General features: G+C 35.5%; 1 protein-coding gene across 2 annotated transcripts; it reads right to left on the bottom strand.

Moving 5' to 3' along the window:
• Window positions 1–719: 719 nt before the first annotated feature.
• Window positions 720–24,932, bottom strand: LOC129004705 (dynein regulatory complex protein 8-like). Of its 2 annotated transcripts, none has more exons than XM_054433271.1 (6): window positions 24,778–24,932; window positions 24,098–24,211; window positions 21,463–21,586; window positions 12,369–12,461; window positions 7,774–7,891; window positions 720–1,616 (listed from the first exon to the last, which is right to left on the bottom strand). In XM_054433271.1, the coding sequence occupies exons 1-6, from the start codon at window positions 24,797–24,799 to the stop codon at window positions 1,608–1,610; spliced, it is 480 nt and encodes a 159-aa protein (XP_054289246.1). In that variant the 5' UTR covers window positions 24,800–24,932; the 3' UTR covers window positions 720–1,607. The 2 variants fall into 2 exon arrangements, with proteins under 2 accessions (XP_054289246.1, XP_054289245.1); XM_054433270.1 differs by lacking the exon at window positions 720–1,616 and adding an exon at window positions 4,292–4,460.
• Window positions 24,933–25,681: the final 749 nt, after the last annotated feature.

Raw genomic sequence — 25,681 nt, 5'->3', positions numbered from 1 at the left:
GATAATTTATTATTCTCTATCTAAAAATGGTTTCAACGAACTAATTACAATTCATTTAAAAACCTCTTGTGTTTATTTTGTGTTAAAGCTGTAAATTAGTTACGTGTAACAAACCTGACATAATTTCATATAATTACCTCTTTTAACAAGCTGAGAGTTGTGGAGGATTTTTATAAGAAATAATACTGTTAAGTTGTTGATAATTTTAGTTACATTGGAAATAAGGAGAAATGTTAAAAGTGCAAGACATAAAACAACAATTTGTATGATGTTTCACAAGGGTTGTACTTTCTTTGTCTTTCTCAAAACGTGATTACGCTATGTACTAATTAAGTGTAAGTAGAGATTTCTACGACAGGCAATCCAAAACAGGAAATCTTTATAACTCACTCCATACGGTAAGCCATACTGTTTTTTCCCCTAAAAAATGTATGTTTTACATGTTCACTATTGTTTTCATTGGGCTTGAAATAAATGATCCTGATTAATGAATCAGCTGATCTTAGTCAGTAACAAAGCTACGATCTCATACCATTCTACACTCATCCTTCACTCATATTTGGGTTAAATTTTGATTGGTTTTGACTACTATCTTTTGCCCTGCTTAGTAAGTAACCACATTGGTTGAATTAAATAACAAGGAACAAGTAAAGAAAAGACTTGTAAGTTCTAACATGTGTTAATAATAAGGCATCTATCCACACTATGCTAGCAAATTACAAAATACAGTACAAAAGGAAAAACATAAGTTGTTACAATTGAGCAAAGATTACACTGAAGATAACTCGTTACATTGTAGTAAAGGCTAGCTGTGCGGGGTGTGGGAAGATACTAAAATGCTATGGGAAGAGATAGGAACAGGTCCAAAACTTAGGAAGTGGTGAAGGAAGTAGTAAAGGCTAGTAGTGCGGAGTGTGGGAACTGTTTGTGGCAATTAGATTAACGTAGGCCCTATCTGCAAATACTTAAATGCTATGAGAAGGGAAGGACACAGGTCCACGATGTAGGGAGTGGTGAAGGAAGTAGTAAAGGCTAGTAGTGCGGAGTGTGGGAACTGTTTGTGGCAATTAGATTAATGTATCGGCAATCCTAAAATGCGATGGGAAGGGAGGGAAACAGGTCCACGTAGTGTGGAGTGTGGGAATGGATTAATGTATCTGCAATACTAAGACTGCGCTCAGAGTAAACTAATGATTTTCGGTCCCCAGGAACTTTTAATTTAAACTAAATAAATATAGCCAACTGTTACCTTAGTCAATAGTGTAAAAATTAAAAGTATTGTTCAAATGTAAACAAATCTTTTCTGCATAAGGATAACATGGGAACTTTAAAGGCCGCTGGGGCAGAGCCCTGAGTTTTTCAAAATTGTATTTCACACAAACCTTCCTGGGGGTGTATAGAACAATTTACCCAATATTCGTTACAATCGAATGGCCGGTTTGGTAACGCATACAGGTCAAACAAACGACAAACATACGTTGGATTTTATATATATATTCGAACGGATGTTGTTTTGGACCGCCTAGGTCAAACTAAGAAATCTCTTGTCTAGTTTTGAACCAACAGCACTCAAAAAGTAAATTAAATCGATTGAAGAACAACTTGTTTTAGTCCACCTGAAACAAGAAAAACATAAATTGTAGACTATGCATATACTCGTAATTTTTCTAATCATTACACCATTAGACCATTACACCATTAGGGTATAAGCAAGCATTGAAATAAATTCTTTCATTGCTCTTCAACAAAAAATATTTATGATAAACATGCACCACTAGTAACAAAGAGAGTGACAAAGCAAAAAGCACCATGGAGGAATAATGAAATTATTATGGTACGGTAACAAAAATGAAAAATAAACTAAGAAGGAAATTTTCAAGATCAGGACAGGATGTAGACTGGGTGGATGATAAAAAAGTAAGAAGCAAACTGAATGGGGCTGTATGGAAGGCAAAAAGAAAAATTTTCTCAGAAAAACTGACAGACTGTTAAGATAAAAGAACTTATTGGAAATTCCTTAAACAGAGTGATAAAGGCAGTAAAGGCAGAAAAGGGCAGAAATAATGGAAGCCGTGTGCAGGGCGCAGACTTGTAACCTCATCCTCCGAGTCTTGGTTCAGCAAGAGCCTAAGTACTTGGTGGAAAGGCTTGTGGCATGTGGGGAGGTGACCCAATGCGAGACCCGGCACAACACCTTGTTCCACTTTCAAAAGTGCACCTGGAAGTGGGTAGGAAAGAGTTTTCCTACTTTGGCCCAAAGATCTACAATGATCTCCCCTTGGACCTAAAACAGCTGGTGGTCCTGGTTTAAAAAAGAAACTTAAAAAAAATGTATTAACAATAAATAGTTGTATATATAACTTATGTATATTTAATATTTGTATTTAATCACACAATGTATTTTATTATAATAGTTGTATTGTATTTTTAGTTAGGCCTACTATTTGACCTGAGCTACTCTGTAAAACAGTTGAATTGTACTGAGAGACGCTCGGAAATAAAGGCATTTTTATTAAATCTGCTTTCTACACAGTAAATCTAGTTCTTTGATCGTGGTTTAAACTCTAAACCCAGATTTATTTTCACTTCCGACTCTCACCATCCTTTATTCTTCAGACAAACCTAGAAGAAATTGAAAAGTTTTTAACTAGATGGAGGTAATAAACAAGAATCTACAATGCTTCATAACTCTTGCGTACATATGGTTATTTTGCTATGACATGTTTTAGAGTAAATTATACGGTGTAAGTAAAAATGCTACATTAGACCCGCAAGGCATGCATTAAAAACGTCTGTTTTCACTGCAGTATGACGAAAATAGCTTAAGTAATTCATAGATTTAAAACAGATGGATTAAAAAAATGTTCCAACTCCAGGCCATTTCAACACTAACGACCTTTTGAAAATATTTGGAAGATCAGCGAATAATCAATAAACCATTTACCTTGAAAGACTAAATTTGCATGATCAGAAACAACATGGTTTCAGACAAAATCGGTCTTTAATTACTGCTAGGATTAAATTTTATAGATTCAGTTATTTACTCAACATACAAAATGTAGTAATTTATTTCATTCAGATATCTTGTGATAGAAAGTACTTTGTTACCTTACATTATCCTTGGATTTCTGGTCAAACTACATGTTATGTGGCGACTGCCGCATCTTCAGGTTTATCCCCTTCTACACTTTGTCATACACATGTCAAATGGAACACAAAACACACGTAGAGCAACGACCAAACCTGTTCATGCACCATGACTTTGATCGTATTGATGTACAGTCTTTATTGTTTACTTGTCTATTTCATGTGAAGTGGATTGAACCTGAAGATGTGTCATTTGCTACAAAACATGTAGTTTGACCAGACATTCTAGGATGTTTCAAAGTAACAAAATACGGTACTTTCTATCAATATCCAGAGGCAGGGCAAGGCTACACACAAAAACAGGCCTTAATGTGTGCCGTTTGTGATCAGCTGCTTGTTTTAATCTTTTCATCTTTTATTCACATTACTTCATTGCCGTCTTCTATCGTGACTTCATGCTTGACGAGCATTACGGCTTGTTTTTTTTTTTTTAGTGTGGCAGGGCAATGAATTCTAAAATATCTTTTAATCAGATGTGTTCTCAAAGTAAAAGATCTCATTCACTCTTTTGTTTTTACCGAGTAAAGTAAAAATATATAAAAATATAAATTATAATGATACTTATACAAATACTACAGTATTATATATCTGCCCGTGCTTCGCCAAGGGGTGAGAATGCAGAAAAGGATAATTTGTTTTTTTTTTTTATCTACTATTAGGAAACAGTTACAACACACCAAGAAACATAATAGACAAAGCTCAATCATACTTATTGTTTAAAGTTAATGTATTGCCAGAATTTATACTGTGTATTGATTTAAAATATGAGCAAAAGTCTAATTCATTGACCACATGGCACCAAGAAACAAATCTTCGTATAAACAACGAAACATACAATTAATTTACATCACATGTTTTAAATTTTACTTTCATATGTTTTGTTAGTCAACAAATCTAACTGAAATTCTTTCACGATCCCTGACATGGGTACCTATAAGACAGCCCCGGGGCTAAGCCCTGAAAGCTATCACAAAATTGATGGGGTATATAAGCCTACTCCATGAAATTCTACATGTACCGTATGTACCAAGTTGCCTGGCTATTGGTCCAGCGGGTGTCTGAGTTTATCACTGCCAAATATATATATACAAACAAATATACAAACCAATATCCTCTTTTATACTTATAGATATAAACAAAAAAAATCTCTCATATAAAGACTTTTTACTAAGTTAATTTTGAACATGTTCATGTTTACAGTGCTTTTGCTACTCTATTTCAGGCAATAAATTCAAAAGAGCTTCGCCTAATTTTTTCTTCTTCACTTCTTCTTTCTTTGGAACAAGGGAGTAAATGTCAGGTTCTACACGAACCTGTAAAGTTAAAAAATGAGTTTAAAACGTTTACAGTGTGCGATAAGGTTTCCAACATTTTATTGCAAACATAAGTTATTGCACTGAAAATAAATATCTTGTTGTGATTTATATTTTCAACTGGCTACATATATTTGATGTCCGATAACTTTAGGTGGAACCCGTAACTTTTTAGATCTTTGGGGCAAAACCGTGAAGAGGAATTGAGGGCTACTTTCCTCACTTGTTAAAAGTCGCTTTGAAATACCACCTTGACAATTCATTTTACACCAGTTTAAATTAATAGTGGTGTTTTTGTTTTTCATCTGAAATGATGACAAATCAATCAATCAGAATGCATTTATTCTCAAGCTCTTCTTAGTACCAAACTAATTTAGTCAAACGGTTACTAATTACGAAACTTCGAGGGCTATTCAGAAAGGAACGTTTTCATATAAAACTAAAAATAAGTACAATACAAAATTTTATAAAATACATCTGAAAGCGCAACTACAATACTACTTTTCTATGTAGTCGCCAAACAAATTGAGACACTTATCGTACCAGTGCACAAGCTTTGAAATTCCTTTATCATAGAAGTCGATAAAGCACACACATAGAAGCATACATAGAAGTCGATTAGTGGCTGTCCTGCGATCTCAGCCACTCAGTGACGCGCGCCTTGTGCTCCTTGTTGTCATCAAAACGCTGTGTTGCTAGCCAGGTCTTCATTCTTGGAAACAAGTGGAAATCACTTGGTGCAAGGTCAGGACTAATGAGAAAAACCTCCCATTTGAAAGAGTCAAGGAGTTCTTTGGTGCGGTTTGTTGTGTGAGGTCGAGCATTGTCATGCACAAACAAAATCTTCGACGTCAATTTCCCTCGGCACTTGTTTTGAACTGCTCTCCTAAGGTTGCGCAAAGTTTCACAGTACCGTTCAGAGTTTATTGTTGCACCACGTTCAAGAAAGTCAACAGGAAGCACACCTTGTCTGTCCCAAAATACAGTCGCCATAATCTTTCTTGCTGACAATGTTTGCAAACATTTGGGTTTTTGGGGGATTTTGGGTACCTCCACTCCATCAAATGTAATTTTGTTTTGCGATAACCATGTTTATAGAAGGGTATATCCCTTCTAAATACTGTTTATAACATATTTTCTAAAATTTTATTATCAAGGCCATAATTGAAGAACAGCAAACAGAGTTCATGAAAGGAAGATCTACAATTGACCAAATATTTTTGCTGAAACAGGGAATTTCAAAATACTAGGGTTACAATAAAAGTGTCTATGGAATCTTTATTGATTTTAAGAAAGCATATGACAGCATAGACAGAAAATCACTCTTTAAGAACATGGAAAAGCCTGGTATACCAGAAAAGTTTATAAGTTTAACAAGACTATGCATAAATGAGTCCAAAGCTAAAATAAAAATAGATGGAGAAGTATCTGAAAGTTTCCGCATAAACACAGGTGTGAGACAAGGAGATGGAATTTCTCCAACACTCTTTAATATAGAATAAAGAGCTATAGAAGCTATAGAGAGCTATAGAAGAAACCTTACAAAATACAAAAAACCTTCAAAGAGGAATTAAACTGGGAGTAGACTTAAATATACAGTCATTTGCAGATGATGTGGTAATTTTATCAGAAAACTCTGGAAACCTTTGCCTATTAGCTGAAAACTTTATTAACTTTATTAACTTTATTTTTGGTAAGAAAGTAGGAATAGAGCAAAATGAAAAAAAAACAAAAATTGTTCACTTTGACCGAAACGCTAACAATAGAGATGTAAATTTCAACATTAACACGTTCTCGGCGGCATGGGAGCGATCACTCCCATACGGAACCCTAATGCCATCCTGGTGGGTGCCATCGCTCCCAAGCTGCAATGCAGTACGAAATGATTTGTTTTTAAGCCAGGATTAGAGCTAGAAACTTGAAACCTCGCACAGCACTGCTCAATAGTATACTGTATTTTGTTGTGGTGTTGGTTGGTAGTAAATCTTCCCGTAAATCCCCGTCTGGCAATCTCAAAATTCTATTTTCGTCCCGTCTTTTCCCCTCCATTTGGCAATACAATTCCAATGGGACCGGCTACGTTACAAGCAGTGCTACTATCTGTTGGTGTTTAGCAAACTACGTCGACTCTCGTTGTAAAGCAGGACATCCTCGCACGTTATTTGCAATTTGTCAGCCCGAAATTGGAAAGCCAATCACATGCGGCAATCGGGTTTGTTCGATGCTGAGGGCTGCGCCGGACCTGGGATACGCCCGCCATTTGACGTGCCGCCGCGAACGTGTTAATTGTCAACTATTCAATTAATTGTGTGGAGAGCTCTAAATATTTAGGTGTTACCGTCAATAGTTCAAAAATTCTGAAGATCTGGAGATACAAAGTAAACGCTAGCAAATGCCAATAGGAGCGTTGGGGCCTGTACAAAACTTTTATCATCCAAGCTTTTATCAAGATGCTCAAAATTAGATTTATACAAGACCATTATGCAGCCTTATTGTATGGAAGTGAAATATGGGTCCTCTCCAAAAGAAATGAAGGACGTTTGATGGTGTTTGAAAATAAGTTAGCCTACTTCGTAAAATATTCGGCCCAGTTTATGAAGGAGTTGGCGCATAAGGAAAAATAGAGAGCTGCGTGCCCTATACAAAGAGCCTGATATAATAGTGCTTATAAAAGCCAAAAGAATTAGTTGGTTAGGTCATGTACTTCGGAGACAGGATGGCACAAGACTGAAGGAGATTTGTGAGGCCATACCTACAAGAAGACGTCCGTTGGGTAGGCCTAAATTAAGATTGTATGACCAAGTCAAAAAGGATGTGATCCAATGCGGAGGAGAAATCCGGATGGCGGAGGATAAGGAAGAGTCGAGGTGGCTAATCTACGAGGCAAAAAATCAACTGAGATTTGTGACGCCCCATCAGTAAGTAAGTAAGTGAGTAAGAAAGTAACATGTTTAACGTGAAACTTTCCTTGCTTTCTGAATAGCCCTCGTAAAATGGAATTTGTACGCCACTGGTGACATGTGTGTGTGCATACTTGAACTGAATCCCAAAGCAGGGTAGCTTTAGAATGGAGTGAGATGATCTGGGCAGCTTTGTTACAAACTAAAATCAGCTACGACAATTTATTACAACCCAATGAGAAAAGGACAGCTGAGTCCGGTGAACTATCAAAAAGCTACTGACATCACTCAGAATGGAACCGAGGAAATGATCAATTAACCGTACTAAGCAAGCCATACAACCACTTTGCTACCCAGCTTCCTAAAGTAGAATGAATGGTTTGAACTAAAACTTGAAGAGTGTGTTTTCTCACCATGATCTGATTGATGTAGTACTCGTATGGAATGTTACCAGATTCTGGGTTCACAGCTACAGCCATCATCTCATCCACTTCTTCCTGTGTGAATGGCTCTCCTTCCTCCATCATGGCTCTGCAGATAAATACTTGGTATAGGAAGTAGCAAATGGGTTACCAGGATAAAAAAGAAAGAGTTTAATATCTGGCAAAAAGATAAACATAAAACGATTACTATTCAGTCCTAGCTGATAATAATAATAATAACGCCCATTCCGTTTTTACTTCTGCATTTCAGAGTCTGTGATTGTAAAACTTTTGCACATCACTTAAAAGCTACGTCGAAACAACCCATCAAAATCTTCCACACAAAATTATTTGGGTCAGTACATTCATTTTCAGAAAATCAACTTGATGATAAAACACATATACACAAAGCGTTCTCAATTTCAAATTTCAATAGACCAATGGATGCTCAACTTTGGATGTTCAAAACATACAACAAACATGTCAAAACATGTCTTTTTTTACTAAAATTATGTTTAAAGTTCTATGACAAGGTTATTGCAGATGAAGTAAGATGGCTAGATATCAATAAAGTTCAATTGTGTTTAGACAAGAATCCATGAATGTTTCCTGTGACTCTAAATTTCTTGATTACCGAGTTTTTGTTATCTTAACAAATTTTAAAGATAAATAAATATAAAATAAACTATGTACTACTTTGTGGTGGTTCAAAAATAGAAAATTTTAAATTTTTTTGTCTGTATTCATTGTTTGTTCTTTTAGGACTGTAACAAGAATACTGACTTACTGTTGTGTCAGTGTTAAATAAAAGAATAGTTTTCAAGTAGTTGTCTTTTATTCACAATTAGAATTGACACAAAATCATAACAACAAATGTAAATAATAATTATCTGAACTGAGACAGCTGACTATTAAGAAAGGTATATAGAAATCCTACAATCTCCCACGCTTGAAGGTTTGCCTAGGGGCAACATAATCTTTAAGTAGAACCAAACGTTTCTTGTTCCTGATGGATCTCCGGGTACTGGTCTGTCTTGATGAATCTGGGTTTGTAGAGGGTGAGTGTCTTGAAGATGATGGGGATTGATGGTGGTAGTCCATCGTAGTATTTGGATGAGAGATTGTCTCAGCTACATGATTTGAACCTTGATTAGAATGATTAGGATTTTTAATAATATCAATTTCATTTCTAGGTTTGGTCGATGATGGTTGTGTAATGACAGTGGTAGGTGGTGGTTGTGCCCATGACTTAGTAGGGGTGTACCATCTAGTTTGTATCCGATCTCCCACGCTTGAACTTGCTCTCATATTTGATTGGTATCCTTTTGTTTGTAGGGAACAAGTGATATTAGGAATGTATTTTATTACTGGTTTGAATATTTCAGTGTACTTGTCCTCAATATTTTGAATCGCAATAATTTCATTTGAAGAAAATGCGTCTTGATGGTTGAATTCCTGGTCAATCTGGCCAAGTTCTATGCCAAATTTTCTTATCGATGTACGACCAAAGATTGGTGAAAATCTATCAGGAACTACATAAAATTCTTCTTTTGAAGTTTGATTGTTGCATGTAACTTCAACTTCAGCTATGCCAAGTGGTTCAAGTATTCCGGACGTGTAAGATCGGAAACGTACGGATGTTGGTCTTAGTTTGGCTTGCAAATGAAGTTCGTGATAATCTTTTTCAGGAAGTAATGTTAATCCAGCTCCAGAATCAACTTTGAATCTTTGAATTTTCCCTTCTAACAATACTTTAATGTAATATTTTTGAGTAGGAGATTGATAACTTTCTGGTGTATTTATGTCAACTACTTGATTTAATTGATAGAATTCATCAAGAAGGTTGGATTTGTCACACAGATATTTTGAACTAGGTTGGTTTTCAATGTACTTAATTTTTGGTTTCTTTTGAAGAAGAGTATTTATGCATACCTTTTGTGCATGGCCTTTACGATTACATGACAAACATTTGAGGTCATTATAATTGATACGACATGTTGAAGCTATGTGGTTGTTCCTGCCACATCGGAAGCACAAGTCTTCTATTCCTAAATCTTTAAAGTCTATTATGCGTGTGTTTGAAGGCTTGTTAAATCTTCTATTTGAATTAGAACCACTGTAATTTTGTTTGTTGTTGTATTTGGAAATGTAATTGACTTCATCTGAACATTCATACTGGCTTTTCATGGAAATATTTCTTGACTCTACTTTAGATGCTTCCAGAGCTAAAGATTTTTCGATCATTTGACTAAAATTCAGTTCGGGGCACATTAACAATTAATTGTTCTCTTATGTAGTTTTGTTTGATTCCTCTTATGAACTGTGATGCAAGAAATATTTCTTCTGTCGATTCTTTACATGAACATGTAAACGCACATGACATTGCAACCTTTCGAAGTTCAGTAATGTACATTCTGACAAGCTCTGGTTTTCTTTCTGGAAACAGCCAAGAAATGTATGACGTTCCACCCAGGCCCGTTTTTGACCATGTCAGCGCCCCAGGCACAACTAAAATAGTAGCGCCCCTTTGCAATATATACAGGGTGACCACCAACCGGGAAATCCGGGAATTAAGCGTGACTTTTTTGAACCGGGAATTATGTGTGCATTTTGTATTTCTACCTGGAATTTTCAATTTACCGATGGCGCATGACCACAGTGACGTTTCCATGACCACGGTAGACGGGAGACGATAATATGTCTCCACAAGGCCGCGAGGGATGATCAGAATTTTGCCATGATCGCTTGAGATGATGATAATGTCTACACGACCACGGGATATGATCATGCATGATTTTACTGCGATCGCGCAATACGACAATCCGATCTACAGATCCGCGAGGGATGTTCAGAACATTGCCGCAATCACAGAAGGACGAAGATAATGTCCACACAACAGCGGAAAACAGTCAGAAATTTGCCACGATCGCGGAAGACGATAATGATCCCCACATAACTGCGGGATATTATTAACATTTTGCCGTAATCGCGGGAGACGATTACGATGTCTTCACGACCGCGGGAGACGATTACGATGTCTACAGGTTTGCGGGAGTTACAATAATGATGTCTACTCTACACGCCTGCGAGGGATGATCAGAATTTTACCGCAATCGCTTAAGACGATGATAATGTCTACTCGACCACGGGAAAGATCAGAATTTTGCCTCATTCGCGAAAGACGATGATGATCTGCAAACAACCGCGGGAGATGATTACCATTTGCCGCAATGCCGGGAGAGGATGACAATGCCTCACGACTGCGGGAGACAATGATGTCTTCACGGCTGTGAGGGATTATCAGAATTTTATTGTGATCACACAAGAAGATGATAATGTCCACACGACCCCGGGAAAAGATTACAATTTTGCCTCATTCGTGGTAGACGGTGATAATCTCATCTCGACCGCGGGATGTGGTCATATATTGCCGCGATCAAGGAAGACGATAACACAGAAAACATACAATAATTATATCCACACATCCGCTGGAAATAGTCAGAACTTTGCCGCGATCGCGGGAGACGGACGATGATGATGTATATACAACCGCAGAAAATAATTAACATCTTGCCGCAATTGTGGGAGACTGTTAAGGTGTCTACACGGCCGCAAGGAATTATCAGTTTACCCCGAACGCATGCAAAAACGGCCACAATTTTTTTTCTTTTTCCAATATTTTTGGCGCCCCCCAAAAATGCCAATTGCCTCGCGCCCTAGGCACGTGCCTACCTTGCCTATTCGGTAAATCGACCCTGGTTCCACCATGACGTTTTTCTTCGGACTTAAATGAGTCATCAGTGCTGCACAGAGTTCATCAAACTGTAAGTCTGTTGCTGTCTTAGGTGATATTAGACTTGATAGTACTTCATAGAGTTCAGCACCAATGCTATTGAGCAAAAGCTTAGTTGCAATCTGGTCATCAGTCTTGATTCCTTTTATTTGCATGTAGTTTTTGAATCTTTCCAAATAATGTTTGAAGTTTTCCTTTTTAGAGTCGTATGATTCAAAACTGGGTACAATCATAATGTTACCTGTTTGTTCCTGTCGTTCTCGGTTCAAAACGGCATTTAGGACTTTTTCATTACTTGCTACTATGGTTTTGATAAGCTCTTCAAATTGTTGAGGATTCATCTTGGGCATTTGAATAGGTAAGTCTTTGAATTTAAATTGTAAATGATTGAAACTTGAAACTAACTGATTGAAATACAATAACTTTTAATCTCGTTGCCAAAACACTGTTGTGTCAGTGTTAAATAAAAGAATAGTTTTCATGTAGGCTAGTTGTCTTTTATTCACAATTAGAATTGACACAAAATCATAACAACAAATGTAAATAATAATTATATCTGAACTGAGACAGCTGACTATTAAGAAAGGTATATAGAAATCCTACACTTACTAAGTTAGTTTTAAGATTTTGCACATACTTTTACATCTTACAAGAGTTCATCCTACGCTGCTATCTTTATGTAATTGTTATGCCAGGTAAAATATCCACTGTTGACTAGAGATTTTATTTTATTTTTAACACATTTACACTATAACTTGTTACTCAAATGATAGTTGAAAATATATCTAAGTACCTGGCTGTTGCCTCTCTTTCCAAGAAGCCTTTTCCTTCTTTATCCAAGGTTTGAAACGCTTTCAAAAGTTCTTCAGGAGATGCTGGCTGTAATCTACATCAAAGAAATGGTTTTAGCTCTATACCTTTATGGTACAGTAGAGTCCCGCAAACTCGGCGTAATGTGGAATGGAAGGGTGCCGAGTTTGTGAAATGCCGGGTTATCGGGAACTAGGGTTAAAAAGTAAGAACAAGATTTTTAAGCTTTTTAACTGTCTCTTTTATTTATATTTATATTAAAAGTTAGTAATAAGTCATCAGATATAGTACAACATATCCTTGGTACGAGCTGCGAATGATTTGACTTGTGCTGGCTTGAGTACATGTTTAACTCGGACTCAAAAATCACTAATTTTCTGAGCCAGGTGATGGCCGAGTTATCCAGACTGCCGGGTTATCGAGTGCCGAGTTAGCGGGACTCGACTGTAATATGAGTGAGATTATCTGTTTTTAGCAAAGTCCCAGTTAGGGAATAAGCTATTTACCATAGGTCTCTAGGTAAGAACTAGCCCCGGCAACAATTTACTTTTTTGTTTTTAGGTACCCAGAGCCAGAAAAACCATTTGATGTGTAAGCCTATGTTTGTTCGAACGAGTTCGCGCACCAGCATGATCAATCTATAGGAATGGTTGTTTTATAGGGTAAAAATAGGTCTATCCCATTGGAGCTTAAAAAATAATTATTACATTGAAGTGTTATTGTACTCGTACGTACATTTAATTAAGGAAAAAGTTGAAAAACTGTACATTTGAAATCTATGTTATTCATATGGAGAATAAGTACACTGTTGTGGTTTGTTTGTTTATGGATATATAACACCCAAATTTGGCGGTTTTTTCCATTTTATTATTTATACCAAGCTATAGACATTTTACTAAAACACACTTTATTACTTTCCTTGTAACAACAAACCTAAGTACTCGTTAAACACTGCTCATAACAGCTAGAGACTTAAAACTTTCCTATTGTATTCCTATTATTTTGTCGAGACCCAATAAGAAACCGTTTTATTCTACGAGCCACTAGCAATTTTAGAGATTCAAATCAAATCAAATCAAAAAATCCTTTATTCAAACAGTACATTTCTATACATGAATTGTGTCAAGTCAAGAATAAACATAACTATACATTTGGCAAATTTACTACACTAATTAATTAAACTCCCCTACAACTACTTACTGTTCAACCATTACAACTAACTATTGATTTGACATACTAATATCTAATTGAAAAAGTCCCCAATCTTGTAGCAGCATTTATCTGACAACAATTTGAACAAACTGGTTTTAAATCTTTTAAAATCTGTCAAACCCTTTATGGTGCTAGGCAGGCTATTATACAATTTTATGCCAGAGTAATATGGAGAATGTTCGATGGTGGAGGTGTTATGTCTAGGGTATGTAAGGCTATTCTTTTGTCTTGTGTTATAGTTGTGAAAATCAGAGTTATTTGGAAAATTTGATAAATTTTGTCTTATATACAAAATTAAGTTATATATGTATATACTAGGAAAAGTAAGAATTTTGTGATTTTTAAAAATACTCTTACAGGATTTTTTTCCTTTAAGTCCAAAAATAATACGGATAATTCTCTTCTGCATTTTAAAAACTTTTTTTCTCCTATCTGAATTTCCCCAGAAGATCACACCATAATTAAACAAGTGATAGACATAACCGTAATAAACCATCATGAGAGTGGATATGTCAACAGATTTAGATAAAATAATGAACATAAAATGAGCTTTATTTAATTTTTTTACAACTTCACCAATATGATTTTGCCAAGTCAATTTTTGATCCACTGTGATGCCTAAGAATTTAACTGAGCTTACTGAATTTAGAGAAAGATTCAAATCTAATTTTGTTAATGAGTCTGATTTCTGGTAGTTTTTTTGGAATTCCATCAGAAGAGATTTATCTTTATTTAACGCCAAACCATTTGCTTCAAACCATTTTTCTAGCTGAAGGAAATCTTGTTCAGCTGTTTGTTGCATGAAAATTTTACTATGATCAGTGAAAATAATGGAAATGTCATCAGCAAACATTACTGATTTTGACTTTAAAATCAAAGGTAGGTCATTAATATAAACCAAAAACAGTAGTGGACCTAGTATTGAGCCTTGTGGCACACCCTCTGTGACTAATTTGAAATCAGATTTCAGATTTATTAACCGTAGGTCCACACACTGTTTCCGCATTGATAAAAACGAGGTTATCCACTTTATAGCCATGCCTGACACACCATAAAAGTTTAGTTTTTGTATTAATAGGCTATGGTTTACACAGTCAAATGCTTTTGACAGATCACAGTAGAGACCAGCTACTGGCTGCGATCTGTCAAGAGCACCTGTGACTTCGGTAATAAAGCTAAAGATTGCATCTGTCGTACTCCGTCCCTTCCGGAATCCAAACTGACATGTATCCAAAATTTGGGATGTTTCAAAATGATCACACAATCTATTGAAGACGACTTTCTCAAATATTTTTGAGAAACTAGGCAATAAAGAAATAGGTCTGTAGTTGGATATATCTTTTGGGTCACCCTTTTTAAAGACTGGTATTATGTTTGATAGTTTTAATAGGTCAGGGAAAACACCAGTATACAAAGAAATGTTTATCAAATGAACAATGGGTTGAGCAATAAACTCTGAACTTGATTTCATTAATGAAGTTGAAATTTCATCCCATCCAGAGGCTTTAGTTGACTTTAAGTCTTTTATTATATCTTGGACTTCTTGAAGGTTCACTGGCTTAAATGATATAAGTTTGGACTCGGGAGGGATTCTACTGTGTAGGAAGCCAAGAGCTTTGTAAGAATCTGAACCAACATTCAAGCTTTTACATGTGTCAGAAAAAAATGCATTAATTTGATTTAGTTGCGTCCTTTCAGACATTGAATGCAACAAGAAGGGGTATCCTTTTTTGCTGTTGTCAGTTGTATTAGTCTCTTTTTTAACAATATGCCAGGCTGTTTTGGTTTTGTTACAGGATTCTTTAATCTGATTTCTGTTGTACAATATCTTAGCTGATTTTATACATTTATTTAATAATTTCTTGTATTCTTTTACATAATCTTTAAAAGTTGTATCATTTGACATTTTACTAAGTTCATGTAATTCCCTTTTCCTTTTGCATGAGACTCTAATTCCAGTTGTTAACCACCCTTTATCAAAATGTTTACTATAACATTTCTTATTTACTAAAGGAAAACAAGAATTAAAATGCAGTTTAAAAGTTTGAAGAAAACACTTATAAAGTACATTAACATCAGTCATTACTTCAGATTTGCTAAAAAATTCAGTCCATTGTTCATACTTCAAAACGTTAACAAAACTATCCAAATTTTTTTTACTATAATTTCTTTTTAAGGATGGACTGATTTTTATCTTTGTTTCCAGTTGTCTATTTTCAAAATAACTATAATCTAAACATAAACACTGTGTTAAGTGGTCAGATAAACCATTTTCTAAAACTATTGCTTTACACAAGTTAGGACAGAAATTAGTGATAATATTGTCAAGACAGGAACTAGAAACATTAGTAATTCGAGTTGGAACATTGAAATGTGCAAAAAAATTAAAGGAACTTAAAATTGATAAGAATTCTTTGGTATAGAAGTCAGAATTTAAAACATTGATATTGAAATCTCCTGCAAGTAAAACATGCGCCTTAGGGGTCTTATCTATACAATAGCTTAAAAGGAAATGGAGACGTTCAAAAAACACATCAAAAGCAGCTTTGGTATAAACAGTTGGTCTGTAGACACACAGTACAATAAGATCTATGGGTTTAACTATTTGGACCCCACAACATTCAAAACTTGACTCAATCGTTAATTCTTCAAAATCATTCCTATGTTTAATTTTAAAATGATCATTTACAAGAATGGATACTCCCCCTCTTTTCTGATTTTCCCTGCAGTAAGATGCAGCGTTTTGATATCCATCAAATTGAAATAGTGGAATTTTACAATTAGATGGGACCCAGTGTTCCGAAAAGCAAACTACATCCGGTTTTCTGTTGAAACTATTGAGGTATAAATTAATTTCATCAATTTTATTGTTTTGGATGATGCCCTGGATGTTACAATGAAATATTGCAAATGATCTGTTTCCCAAAGACTTAGAGGTGTCATCAGAGCAACTGTTCATGTGTCTGTCGCTGGAGGTTGAGTTGACTCCAAAAAACTATTGATATGTTTTAAATTAGTTCTAACAGGTGTAGAGAAACCTAGAAATTTATCATTTGCATTTCCTACACAACTATCATTTCTAAATGGAATTACAAAACCATCACTAATGCTATCTTGTTGAGGCCGGCTAACATTCACTGCACTATTCCCCTTATTGACTTTATAACCCCCCGTTTCACACACTGCTGGACACTTAGGAGATCGTGTTGACTCTGCTTGGCTGTGCTCTACAACTGACTTGACTCCATCACTTTCACATGGACGCTGTTGGGAAGATTTCAGTGCAGACTCCCTCGCCATACTCTCGACCACATGAATTTCATGACGAAGTTCATTTATGAATTTAGGAAAGTCAAGTCCATTATAAAGTTGTCTGGATGAGTTTTCTGGCTTTGCAACTACACATACTGCTGCCCCTGTCTTTATATGAAGTTGCACTATGTTCTTAGCAAAGTTCTCAATGGAGATACGGTCCCTCACACAGCCCATCGGAGAGCATACCAAGATTTTAAAGTTTCTTGTATTGACGTTGCTAATAAGGTGTGAAAAGCACAAATTATAATCTTCTAAAGAGGGTTTAGCGGAGAATTTTGATTTTGTCATAAGCCCGTAAATGCCTGCTCCGTTATCGGTTTGCTGGAACGATAGGTATTTGTTGAGAATGTCAGAGGTCTGTGGTCTTCCAAAAATCTTCTTAAAAGTTACAGCCACGCCTGCGCTCATGTTTCTTTCTTCGTGAAAATCACTAGATATACAGTGCGCAAAAGCGACTGAGCTGTTGTTCTTCAAGCGGCTGATAACGTCAGACATATCTTCTTCAACTATTTTTATTCCTTCCTTCTCCTTTATAGTCTTAATGGCGTCAAGTTTTTGATTTTTCCCAGCTGTGCATTGATCTTTGTTAGTTTCTTCTTTGGCTTGAGAGACGTCCGTTGGTACTTGTGAGAGCTGGCCCGTATCACCTTGTTCCAGTAAGGATGCTTCCAGTGAACAGCCAGGCCTGGTAGTCGAGAGTGAATCAGATTCGTTTATTTTACTTGCTTTATCTTTGGTAGCGAGTGGTGGAATAAGTGATAAAGAGTTGAGCACTGGTGCCTTACCTTCCACAGTCCCCATTCTTCCAAACACTGCTTGTTCATACCGTTCAACCACTGCTTCTGAAATAGTCTTCTTCCCTTTGTAGTTGAAATGAAGCCCGTGTCGTGTAAAGTTGTGTTTTTTTAAAGGGTTTAAGTTAATGATTTTTACATTGGGGATGCGGGAGCTTAATTCGTTAATGTAGCTGTTTAGGGTAATTAATTCATCATGGACTGGACTATTTCTAGGTATATCAAATCTTGGTGGTATGGTAGCCAAAAATATGTGTTCTTTATATGACAGTATCTTCAATTTATCTTCTATAGTCTTGTAAAGCTCCTTTGCACTGCATTGAAGTGAATCATTTGTACCCCCGATAACTAAAATTGGAGTTTTTTCTTTGTTGTTAGCACCGTCAAGAATGGATACTAGTCTTGCATTAGGTTTCACAATTCCCAAGCAGTTAATTTTCCCTTCACTCATTAGGTTAATTTGTTTTGCCAAGTTTCTACCTTGGCTATCTGAGTGAATGACTAGATTTACATTTCTCTTACAAATCCTTCTTATCTTTGGTTTTCCTGCAAGTTTTTTACAGTTTGTGTGGTGTTTTTGGTTCTTACGGGTATCGTCAGTAGCTTTCACGGTTTGGGAAACAGTCTTGTCCTCCTCACTTTGGCCGCTCAATGGATCAAAGCTGTTACTCAGGGGTAAATCAGAGCATTTGTTTGGTGGATTACTAGTTTTGTCCAAATTTATGTGTTGAGCTTGTCTTGTATTTTTATGTGTAACTAAATTCCATGACTGCTCCTTGGAATAATGCTTAATCACTGCCGGACTGGTGCATTTTTCTGGCTTTTCAATCATAACAGAATAAAATGTGTCATTACTAACACCGTGGTTGTTAAGCAAAAAATAAGCCATAAGACAACGTATCTTTGTCAACTCTGAGTTGGATAGGCACACCCTCTGAAAGAAATCAATATCAACAGGTTTATTATCCATTATGTCCTGTATTACTGATTCAATGAACCAGCACGTGAAAACGCCACAGTCATAGGTGTTGGGCTGTAGTGGACATTTCACAGGAATGAGAGGTGCTGTTAATGATTCCCCTCCTAGGTAGCTAGAAAGTTTGGTAACAAGTTTCTTGGCCGAAGGTAAATTGTGATGATTAAGCGAGTCGAGATGGTAATAAGTATTTTCAATCTTATTATATATCAGGCAGCTCCAATGGGTACCACTATCTCCATCCAAGCTCTCAGAATCATTTACTGGCAATATCAAAACATTGCTTGTTTTCACATTTAATGGTTCTAATATATATATAAAATCAACAAGATTTTTAATAGCATGCACAATAAGCGGATTTACAACAATGCATGACTTAGAGGCCAAAAATCTGTCACTGATTATTTCTAGGTAAGACTGTATTGTTAAATCAGTCAACCAATGTTTTTCCAAGAGTTCATCAGTGAATTTCATTTTCTTAACTGAAGTGAGATCAGTTTGTGTTTCTATTGATGTTACAAGCTTAGGTTCAGGTATGTGATCTGTTTGAGTACTTATGGTTTCATATACTTTTGTTGAGACAGAAGAATTTAACGGTTCATGGCTGAAAGATTCATTGCTACTAGAAAATGACAAATCATTACTGTTTTTTCTTGAGGTAAAATTAAAATCTTCAATTTTAAGTGGGAGCCCTTTCTCCTTAATGTATTTATCTACCTCTTTTTTAGAACGGAATAGTTTACCACCTGGTGACTTAATGTAAACATCAGTTTTACCCTTACTCAAACCATTTTTCCTCAGCTTTTCTTCTCTTACCCAACCTCTAGGTAAGTTTGGGCTCTTATTTTTTAAATCGGCTTGAGAATTGGATAACATGATAATATACAATTTTTTTTTTTTTTTTTTTTTTTTTTGTGAATACAGAAATATATAAATTTGATTTTCAAGTTGAGGAGCTCAATTCACTGTACAAAAATGTAATTAATTGTTTTGTTTTCTTTGCTCTTAGAAATAAGAAGTTTAGCCAGAGTCCAAGATTGTTTTATCTATATGGGTCAGACTTCAGGTGATAGGTAAACAAACAACCTGACTTGTGTAGAAGCTCATCCACATGTCCACTCCAAAGGTCAACTCCTGCGCTGCCGTCTTATCAGCGCTGCCGTCTTATCTCTTGACTAATCTTAGCACAAATATCTGGTGAAACTTGAATTTATCCAAGAAAAACTTTTGTAATTTACAACCGGTTATTTAAAGTAAAAAACCGGTTTCCGAATTTTGAACAAAAATTAAAACTGAATATTTACATACTAGACACAACTCATAAAACAAATAATTTCCGGGTTAAATTTCTAAAAAACTGAGGAGCACAAATTAAACAGGTCAAGTAGCATCAGGGGCTTCCCCCACAACTCGATTTATATACTTGGTATTGTTAGTATTGTTTCAGTAGCTTATGCATTGTTGAATATTGTATAAGATTATTGTCGCCGATTTTTGTGAGAATTTAAAGTACTGTATAATCGAAAAATGTTGCGACAGTTTGGACCAGATTATGCAAATAAGGCAAACAATAGGCTCGAAAGAATGGCGAACAGAAATGAAGGTTCATTTATAAATTTCAGCGCAATAACGAGGAGATGTTGTCACGGGATAACGTGGACTCTGTACAGACATTGGGCCCTATGCATAAAAAAGAGTATCTGCTCAAAAGGAAAAGGTAGAAGTAAAAGCAAATGCTTCAAGTAGAAGGTAGAAGTAAAAGCCTTTCCTTCACATGGGCCGTATTAATAAAATGAAGGATATTCTCAAAAGGAAAAGGTATGGAGCAAAAGCATTTGCTTCTAGTAAAAGGTAGAAGTAAAAGCATATCCCTCAAACCATATTAATAACGATTACCTTTTACTTGTGAGCAATTCCTTCTGCTCGGAAGTAAAGGGACCTTTAGGAACAACACATGTTAAAACGTCTTAATCAGCTGTTTAGATTGTTGAGCTTATTAGTCAGGTTAAATATATTTCTGATCCTGTCTATTTTTGTGCCAACGCTATTTTTGTGTGTGGTGGTTTTATATCCGTTTTTGAATTTAATCAAACTAAATTATAAAACCCAGAGGGTACGGGCCGGAATTTTACCCCCGGAATTTTACTCCCGGATTTTACCGCCTGAATCTTAACCCCTTTGAAGGTATAGAATTTGGTTGATGATGATAAATAGTTGTGTACATAAAAGGTCTGTTTATAGAAATCATCGTATTATACAATGAATTATACATAGTATACAAAATGTTGCTTTGTAGATAGCATACAGTACTGTATAACATAGATTAAAGGAGTATACATTTACCACCACACTAAAGCTCCTTTAGGCAGGGCAATTAATGTTGCGAAATAAGAAGTTTTCATAGTTTAACTCCAATGAGCAAATGTTCAATTTGAGTGAATACAGATGAACTAATTCAATAACAATACATTAAATTTTCTAATCGTATCCATAATATTTTCCTCTTTCAGGTAATTCATCTTCGTATTACCTGGAATACGAGGATGTATTATCGCAGGCTCGCGGTTTGCTTATAACGCTTTATGGGCCCAGAGATAATTGCCCCCCCCCCCCCCGGACCAGGGACCACCGCCCATTTACTAAGGCAACTTTGAATAATACATATTTTTTTTAATAGGTTTTTAATTTAAATTGTCACAACAGAGTTGCAAGGGCGTATGCCAGTATAATTTAACCAGATTATCGACACGGAAATTTTCCTTCATACTAGCCTTACTTACTTAAACTCCGAGATGATTTGTGAGACGACAGGCAGAAAGTTTGCTAACGTGACACTCCCAGAAGTTTCTTGATCCTCTACCCTTACAATGATCTCCTGAACTTCTGCTTCGCTGGGGCAGCATCCTGTGAGACAAATCTACAACTTGATATTCCATTTCTATATTGAAGTTTCAAGAGTAACTTGGATACATTTATGGAGGGCCAATCTACCCACAATCATAACACAAGACACAAAGGTTTAGTAAAACATGTGCAGCACAGACATTTTTTTTGTATTTATTGGACCCAAAATTTAAAATACACGGCCTTCAGAAGACATTACCGGTATTAGTGTTTTCAAATTTTAAAAAACTCTAAAGAGATGGCTGCTGGAGAAGGTGTTTTAGTCAGTTGAAGATATACTAGATTATTTTATTGCGATTTATTTTGGTTGAAAACATATTTTAGTTTTTAGACTGACAAAACACCTGCCAAAACTTTGATGTAATGAGATTAGAATTAATAAACAAATGAATAAAATAAATATTTGTCATCTGAAGTTGCAGCTTTATTTCACACACCTGCCTCTCATAATAAATCCTCAAAATAAACCCGTAGTAAATAAATTCAATTTTGATACTGATAATCCATTGCTATTGATGGGCTGCAGAAAATGTTTATGAGGAGGAGAAAGGGAGATGGAATGTAGAATTATAAGAGTATGTAGAAGATTGTAGATAAGGCTTGTTAGACAATAGGACCACACGCAGTTTTTTTTGGCACACACACATCTAAAAACATCTAAAAATCAAGCAGTGGTTATTAATATCATCTGACGATGCAACGGTTCATAATGAAAACATAGGAACTTCAAAAGCCCATAGTTGAACCTCTGACTTGAGTAAAATATATATATTTCTCTGTATTTATCTTCCATTGACAAATACCCTGGGTACAGGCAAGGCCACACTAAAAAAACAGGCCGTAATGCTCGTCAAGCATGACGTCACAATAGAAGACGGCAATGACGTAGATATTATTTAGGTATATTTATTTATTTTCCAAGGAAAGATTAAAAGAAGCAGCTGACCACAAACGGCAAACATTACGACATTGCCGTCTTCTATTGTCACGTCATGCTTGACGAGCATTACCGGTACGGCCTGTTTTTTCAGTGTGGTCTCGGTACAGGGGTAATACAGTGGAGCCCCGCTATCTTGAAAGTCTTGCTTTTTTAAACTTAAGTTTGGAAATAATTTCATTGTTTGTTTACATTAGTACAAAGATTAACATGCCACTGCAAACGTCGTAAAAGCTAGTGAAGTCGTCGCCAATGTCAGAAAAGCTTGCTATGTCGGAAAAGCTTGCAATGTTGCCGCGAGCGTTGAAGGATCTAGCAAGATGTAATGTCCTGAACATCGCCAAAGCTGGCAGTATTGCCAAAATTAGCGATAATGATGTGTTTTGGGCAATTAATGCCAAGAATGCTGAAGATTCTCGCATTGATTTTTCTTTTTGAGAGAGAGAGAAAGAGATGATGCCTGAAATTCCCTAGAGTAAAGTTATGATGGTGCAAAGACAACAACAAAACAGTACAACAAACAAGTACAACAACAGAACAATATCAAGCAATTACAACTACGATTACAATTGGTCAATATCTCTAGGAACAGTGTCAAAGCCATCAAACAAGAAGATGGGCAAAAGTAGTCACATAACTACAAACATAGGTGAAATCTTACTACATGAACAGTATAGAAATTTCAATAGACTAAAATATCACAGCAATCTTGTTATCGTTTCTTGTGAATGGCTACTTTGTTATCACCTTCCTGATACACTACAACATTGTTATTATCTCTTGTGATTGCAGCCAAAACACCAACATCTTTTACAATCACAGCTACACAAACAACATGTTAACCGTTAAAATTTGGCTTTCAATATGTTGACATTAATTATAAAAGAAATCCGCTCATTCAGAATCCGTGTGAATCTGAACATTGTTTTGTTTAAATTAGTTCAGAATAGCAGTACTCTACAGTAAATATGTTTTTCCTACAGTTACCTAACAACGTACATGTTCTCTCACTGATTTGAGAAAGCAAAGTGGCCAATTCGCTCATCAGTGAGACAATGTTAACATTGTCTCACTCTAATTACTTTGTCTCACTCCAGATTTGCAACGTGAAGACACGAAATAGTGAGCGCGTAACATGCAGGCAACGTCGTATGCGCGCGAAATACGTTGGCAGCACTGGCTGTAAATCAGCTGGTCAGCTGTTGTACTGTTGTATTTGTCACTTCACATTAAATGTTATATTAAAAGTTTACTTCCGTGTAAAAATAGGTTATGTTTCTTCACAAATTTATTTGTTTTATGGTAATTGTAGGAAAAGTATAATGTGCAACTCGAGTTCAAAGTACAATTGCCTCACTCGAGAAACCATTCCTCACTCGCCTACGGCTCGTGAGTAAGGATTTCTCTCGAGTGAGTCAATTGCTCACTTTTCTCACTAGTTGCACAAATAACTATAGTTTACCACTTCTCTTTCATATAATAGTATATTAATAATTATTACTCATTACTTAATTTTATTAGCCAATATAGTTTTTGTCATAGCTTTCAAAAGACTTATTTTCTTCTACTCTTACCTAAAGATCGAATTATAGTTCCAACTTCCCTGACATCAACCGTTTTGTTTCCTCCGTGGTCAAAAACCTCAAACGCTTCAGCAATCCTCCGTTCTAGATCATTAGTGATTGCCACTGGGAAAAACAACCAGTATTAAATTGTAATCTAAGAAAGATGCATCTAGTACAAATTGAATCTAATTAAAATTTATATATTCTTTTTAGATATTCATCACCTCATAAGAGTTTTTCACAAACAATGGACTAAAAATTTATAATCAAGTGTCTACAGAAACAGTTTAGGCCTAAAGATAGAATACGATTTTCTTATATTCAGTAAACTTAAGTAAGACATTTACTAAATAGTCAAAGGTTATAGAAAAAAACAAGTTTGAAGAAATGTATAGCACTCTGTAGTCTTCATGTTAGTTTTGCATTAGATGCACTAGCATTCTTATTACTACAGTAGGTAATTCAAATGAATTGATTTTTAACCGACTTCCCCACTGGCCACTACCAACAAAAGGAGGAGGTTCTCAATTTGTTTGTGGCGATGTTATTTTTTCTATGTATGTTCACCAATTTCTCTGTGGTTCTTTTTATTTAGCCTACTTGTTTGGAGTTATTTTGTAATCCCTTGTAGATAACCTCAAAACTTCATATTTCATCTCATACCACTGACTTGGTGTTTTGGTACTTACCATCCACATTTGGTAAGCTCATTGTAGTTGTTGTTCCCAGGTCACTTCAAGCCTAGATAAAATTACACAAAATTACCAATTATCATTGTTTTATTTCAACTTAAGTATTAATTTTTATAAAAATGTATTTTTAATATAATAACAGAAACAACCAAACATTTGGTAAATCTTATATCAACATATGACATGTGTTGGCATATGATAGGTCTTGAATAAAGTTAGTAAAATTTGGAGCACACGTAATAGGGTTGGTTAAAGAACAGTTGATTAATGAAATTATAGGAACAAAACAACCTGTAATAACAAAACATTGCTATATTAGACCATTTGACTTCAGTTATAGTCAATATACTTAAAATGGTCTTACAAACATCCGTATTTAATATTGCTTTTCCAAAGTGTTAAGTAATAAAACATGAATGAATGAAAGGAAGGATAAGTATTGTACACTTTTGGTTTACCAACCACAACCTAAACTATTTTTAAAAATTTGAAATGTTAATTTAGCATTTTTATAGGCCTACGCGTATTCAACAATTTGAGAATCTTCATATATTTATGTGGAAGATTTTAACTATAGCCTCCAGTATGGTTTGGATGTTTGCATGCTCAAGATGATTTGATTTGATTTTGATTTGATTTGATTGATTTGATTTATCGGGCAATTCTCAGACAGGCTATCAAAATGTCATATGTCCTTAAAAGAATCTCAAAACAGGTAATAGCCTGTGTGGTGAAAAGGTTTAAAATTACTCATTTCAGCAATAGTTTCTTACTGTAACAATTTAAATAGGTACTTATACCATAGACTAACCAACACAAGTAGACTTCTCATCCCATTGTAAATTTTGAAGCACGTTTTTCGTGTCTAGTTCATGTACGTGACACAAAGGCACTAGTGTCG

This window comes from Macrosteles quadrilineatus, unplaced genomic scaffold (genome assembly GCF_028750875.1).
Source record: "Macrosteles quadrilineatus isolate MER2022 unplaced genomic scaffold, UCM_ALF_1.0 Scaffold_10__1_contigs__length_6754688, whole genome shotgun sequence".
NCBI classification, from domain to species: Eukaryota; Metazoa; Arthropoda; class Insecta; order Hemiptera; family Cicadellidae; genus Macrosteles; species Macrosteles quadrilineatus.
The sequence above is the reverse complement of the archived record's forward strand: the minus strand, read 5'-3'. Positions and strand labels throughout refer to the sequence as shown.